The sequence below is a fragment of the Marmota monax genome, unplaced genomic scaffold, assembly GCF_021218885.2.
Source record: "Marmota monax isolate L192 unplaced genomic scaffold, Marmota_monax_Labrador192_F-V1.1 WCK01_AAM20220418_F8-fsc00043, whole genome shotgun sequence".
NCBI classification, from domain to species: domain Eukaryota; kingdom Metazoa; phylum Chordata; class Mammalia; order Rodentia; family Sciuridae; genus Marmota; species Marmota monax.
Genome location: NW_026691982.1, coordinates 289,592 through 295,591, shown reverse-complemented (window position 1 = coordinate 295,591; position 6,000 = coordinate 289,592). Strand labels below are relative to the sequence as shown.

Genomic DNA, 6,000 nt, shown 5'->3' with positions numbered 1-6,000 from the left:
TGCTAAACATTTGTCCTCCATAAAAAAAAAACAGCAGGTAGTGTTCTCTCAGTAAATATCTGTTAACGAACTCCGGGCCTCTTCTAGGATAGAACAATTACACTCAGGCTACCCTGAAAGCTGGTCACAACCTTGGTGCCCTCACTACAATCCTTCCTTTCTCTCCATAAATGTTGCATGGTTTGTTTGCATGGCTGTTTTCTCTGAATTTCAAAGAACCCCAGAATCTACGTGGGGTCTCTCCTTCCCATTTCCTGGCTGAAATCTGAATTGCAAAATCACAGAAAGATAAAATTTGTTAAAAATATACATACCAAAGTCATATGGCTTAAAAAGACAGAAAGCAAAATTTGACACAACTATGGGGAAAAATAGAAACATCCATCATTATAGGAAAGTTTAAATCATCATGCTCTTACTTAGAGTAAGTGGACATAGCATCACATTTTTAAAAGCATGACTTGACCTGGACTCTCAGCCCTGATGGCTGTACTGCCAGGGCTTATCACATATTTAAGGGAGAAATAACTTTAGTATAACACAAGTGTTTCCAGATAGTGTTCACCTCAGAAAATCAGTTAGAGACCTGTTGTCTTTGCTTATCTAGAACAGTCTGTGTAACATTGTGACTTTATAACCCTGAATAAAAATAGAAATATTAGTAAATCAAATCCATATTTTTTAAGAGACTAACCCAGCATAACTGAGTTGGATTAATCTGAATACTTCAAGCTTGATTCAACATTAGAAAAATTCATTTAAGTAAAATACAATCTTAATCTGTTGATTGATTAAACAAAATAGTACTTTTTAAAATTTTTATTATTGGTTGTTCAAAAAAAATGGGAGTTCATAACCCACTTGAATCAAATGTGTGAAATATGTCAAGCCAGTTAAAATGAAATTTTTAAAAATATTGGGGCACTCAACCACAGAGACACATTCTCAGCCCTATTTTGTATTTTATTTAAAGACAGGTCTCACTGAGTTACTTAGTACCTGCTGTCGCTGAGGCTTGCTTTGAACTCGCAATCCTCCTGGCTCAGCCTCCTGAGCCACTGGGATTACAGGTATGTGCCACCATGCCCATTAGACCTCATTTTAGTGAGAAATTAAAGAATACCTGAATCAATAAGAGAAGGGACAGACCAGGTTCACAGAGTGTGAGACTCAAAATGGTTCAGCTTCAATTTTCTCCTAACTGAACGCACTCCTGACCAAATTCCAACAGCAGCTTGTTAAAATACATATATGGAGAGGAAAGGGACAGCATAGCCAAGACACTACTGAAGGGAAAGTAAGGTAACAGGACTTCTCTGCTACTTAGGAAAACTTATCATAGGGCTGCAGTGATTCAAACAGCATGGTTCTGGTGTAAGAGGAGATAGGTTGGAAACACGTGCACACACACAGACACCTGCTGTGTTTTAGTAAGTGTTAACAGGATACTAGACACCAGAAAATACAACTGTAACCCTACCTTGCATAGTCCACAAAAGCCAAATCAAGATGGATTATAAAGCTAGGTGAAAAGCAAAATAATAAAACTTCTGGAACACAATAAATATTCATGATCCAAGTGGTTAAGGACATACGTATTCCTTAAGCAAGGTATGAAAGGACTAACCTTTAAAAATCATGACAAATTGGTTCGATGTTAAAGTGAATAATTCTATTCATCATCATGCCCCATTGAAAGAATTAAAAGGCAAGCTACAGAGTGTGCAGCTAGGTTTGTGATGCATATAACTGACAAGAGGTTTCACAGCAGAAGGTATAAAGAACCAACTACAAATCAGTAAGAAAACCCCAACAGAAAAATAGGCCAAAAGTACTGGACAGGAATCTATAAAAGAGGATATAAAAATGTTCAATAAATGAAAAGGAAAAGGTATTCAGTCTCACTAGCAACCAGGGAAATGCAAACTAAAACCACATTGAGACACAACCCACACACCTACAGATTAAATTAAGGTTAAAAGCTAACACCACCAAAGACGTTGCAACAACTGGAATTTTCATACTTTGCTAGAAAAATGTAAAGTGGCACAACCAATTTGGAAATAGATTGGCACCTATCTAGTAAGGCTAAAGACAATACTCTAAGAGCAGCTTCTAAGGTGGCCTCAAGGATTCTTGCCTCCTTGTGTTTACATTCAGATGTCACTTCAGAGATGAGGTTTAAAAGACCTTGATTATCATTTTGCCAGCATCCACACTTGCCCTCCAACAGTCCATTTTCATCAAATTCCAGAGAAACATTTTTAAAAGTGCCAAATCAGGCTGGGTATGCAGCTTAACAGTGGAGTGCTTGCACAGCAAGTACAAGGTCCCAAGTTCAATCCCCGAAATTGTAAAAAGAAAAAAAAAAAAGAAACCTGAAGTAAAAATGTCAAATGATACTCTACTGCTCAAAGTCATGCAAAAGCTTCCCATTACAGAGAAAATTAAAGTTATTGAGGTTCGCCATACCCACCTGGCCTTACCTGTCACCTTTCTGACCTCCCTACTACTTTCCTCCTTGCTCTTCCTCAGCACACAGGAATGCTCCGGCCACAGCCTCCACACAGGCATTCCTTCCTTTCCAGTGGCCTCTCTCAAGAGCACTCTGCAATTCAACTAGAGGACTAATCTAATAGATGGGTGTGAGGCCTAAGAATATGCATTCCTGACAAGTCCCCAAAAGACTGTGGCTGCTGATGTGGGGACCCCAATTTGAAAGCTGTGCACAGTCCTCCAGTATCCATGGTGCACCATGTCTTGAATTCTCTCCTGCACAGCTGGAATGACAATGGTCACGCACTCTCCTAGCATGCACAGTGAAAATCATCCCTATTTTGTGTTCTGAAGAACTCCAGGTAAAAAATATTATGAAATATCTCCAGGACTAATTCTCACCACCTTCAAGGTCTTTGCTCAATGTCAGATCTTAATGATACCTACTCAGATGATCCTTTTCAGTGTGATCCCTCCCCGCCCCAATTTCCCCAGCTCTCCTTCCTGGATTTTTTTTCCTCCATAGCATTCTCCACCTAACATGATGTCATCAACTTACTCGTTCTTGGCTTTACTCTCTCTGCCCATGAAAAATATCAAATCCAAGATTTTTTTTTTAATCCCAAGAAATAAGTAGACTTTAAAATATATATATAAAATATTTGAACTGAAAATGAATTGAATCCTTTCATTTCCTCAAATGTGAACTTATTTTTAAAAATATAAGTTGGGGCTGTGTTTGCAGCTCCGTGGTATAGCACTTGCCAAGCATACGTGAGGTCTTGGGTTCAATCTCAAGTACTACAAAAAATAATGGTAATAATTACATGCGATTACAGGAAGACAGTTTAGTAGTAGGCATTAAAACCCTTTTGATACAGAAGAACTATGATTCCAAAATCAGCTTGACTATTTGCCAGCTAAATGTCTTCCAAAAGCTGATGGCACTTTTGTGGAATTCATCACCTTTAAAAAGGCTGGGGGAAACAAGGGAGAGAATTGAACAACAGCAGATGAGGTAGAGAGGGATGATGGGAGGGGAGGGGAGGGGGGATAGTAGGGGAAAGGAAAGGTAGCAGAATACAACAGTCACTAATATGCCATTATGTAAAAATGTGAGTGTGTAACCGATGTGATTCTGCAATTTGTATTTGGGGTAAAAATGGGAGTTCATAACCCAATTGAGTCAAATGTATGAAAGATGATATATCATAAGCTTTGTAATGTTTTGAACAACCAATAAAAAAAAGGCTGATAACAGGTGACAGAACAGAATTAGACAAATGTATACAAAATACCTTGCCCAGTTCTCGCCACTACAGAAATGTTCAGCAACTACTATCTCCTCTTTCATATCTCACCTTCTCTTGCTCACATTTTGTTAATGGTCTTTTCAGTTCTAGATAGAATTATATGCAAAGGCATATATATATATATATTTTAATGAAAACCTCTAATGACTGTTGGTGGAATTACATCTTAAAACCTAACAAAAACATTTGCCTATCTCTCTTCCCAAAGTGGCCCACATTCTCCCTTAAATGAATGTTCTTTGTTTTACCTCAAAGACAACTCTCTAGATTGCTCCCATTCTCACTTGAATAAGTATCTATGTTCCTAAATAAACCTCTGTCTATGCCTTTGGGAAAAAACAAAAACACCTTTGCCTAAACTTTCCATAATGCTTTCAGGTGATGTTTCCCAACTCATATAAAATATAATGCAGAATAATGCCACCACTTTGCAATTTTCTGAGAAAGCATTCCAAATTGAACTCGCATAAAATATTAAATCTCCGCTGACAGTGTTCATTCATAAATGCATTTTTGGGCCTTTCTAAAACTTCACATTTCTTATCAGAAGTATTTTAGATAAAAATAAATTTTACAAAATGTCATTATTTTAAATCTACCTACTTAAAATATAAATGTCCTGGTCCAAGATAACCTATATGGCCATAATAATCATTTTCACAACTGTAATGAAACATAATAAGCATGGTATTCTTCGTGTTCGTGATGCACATTCATGCATGACCTGATTTGCTGAAATAGAGTCTTTATTTCTGAACATTCCAAAACAGCAGTGTACACAGTAACAAATATTAAGTCATATACCATAAGAAAGCATTCATTAGTGCAAATGGGTTTTGTAAAAGGTCTATCAAAAGGGTTTATTTGCTTTAAAATGCATTCATTTCCAGAAGCATTGTTAATAAAACATTACAGTTTCATCTTTTGTAATAAAGTATTGAAAAATCAATTGTGGTATAGTAGCAAACATTGCAGGTATTAAGTGCAATGAGCTTGTGATGCCATTATAAATATGAAATCCATGGACGACAATAAATTAACAATGAAAAAGACAAGACGGTTTAACTCTGCTGTCTGGCTATCTCTTTGCAACACTTCAGATCATGTTGTGCTCATTCAACATAAAATTATGTCCCAAATTGTATGATGTATTTTTGCTGATATATTCCTAGAGCTAAAAAAATAGTACCTTACCACAAAAATATTTTTATGGCACAAAATTTAAGTTGTTCCATAGTGGTTCACATAGGTGTAAAAAGAAAGAGGCACAAAAAATAAAATTCCTGTAAACTATAAAAAAGTAAAATTCAAAGCATATGTTATAGAACCTAGTTGTAAATATGCAATGTATTAAAATACAGAACATGTAATGGAAAGATGTTTAGAACACTTAAGTAAATTGAACAAGTTACTTTAAAAAAAAAAAAAAAACCTCATATGGCAAAGCATTATTGATACATTTCAATTCTCTCAAAAAGTATTCAGGTACAGAGCAGTTCTACAAAAACTTCCTAGATCTAAGTGTCACAATACTGCAACCACGGGTTTGAGAATGTTGCAGTATCTCAGGCAAATATTTAAGTGCAATAATTAGTCTCTGGTGATTGGTCCATTGAAAAACAACGCAGGACATATGTTAAAATGCAAAAGGGAAAGAATATCCCAACGTCCGCCGTTACCCAGCCAGCTAGGTAACACAACCCTCATTTTTCACTTCTTTCCCATTCTTCAAGGGTACGTAAAACTGCATCAGTAGCAACCATCTCTCCAGTTTCCATCCCTCAGTGTGCTGAGTGAAGACAGAGGCTTTGGAGGCTGCAGGAAACTATAAAGGGTTGAAAAGAGGAAACAGACTGTTAATAATCCCACGAGTGACATCACTTGCTTTGATCATCTCTCCCATCAATGCTCTTCCTTCAGTAATGACAAGCTACTGGCAGAGCAGTCCCAAATGTACCTTTCACATTTCTGGGCCTTCACAGCATGTGTCATATGTATACAAGTAAATCTGCTATGCAATGTATAAGTTGTTTTTGTTTTTTTTTTTTTTTCAATCAGAAAGAAACAGATAAACTCTTTAATAGAAAAATGGCCTAAAAAACATAAATGACAATTTCACTGAATATAAATAGCACACGAACATAAAGAAAATTTCAACCTTATTAATAATCAAAGATTTGCCTATCACATT

At 36.4% G+C, this 6,000-nt stretch overlaps 1 protein-coding gene across 2 annotated transcripts in view; it reads right to left on the bottom strand.

Moving 5' to 3' along the window:
- Positions 1–4,537: 4,537 nt before the first annotated feature.
- The window catches only part of Slain1 (SLAIN motif family member 1), a 58,960-nt gene continuing 57,497 nt past the window's right edge, over positions 4,538–6,000 (bottom strand). For both annotated transcript variants that reach the window (XM_046447149.2, XM_046447157.2), the window contains one exon: positions 4,538–5,634. In XM_046447149.2, coding sequence (XP_046303105.1) covers positions 5,559–5,634 — 76 coding nt within the window. In that variant the 3' untranslated portion in view covers positions 4,538–5,558. The remainder of the gene's footprint in view (positions 5,635–6,000) is intronic.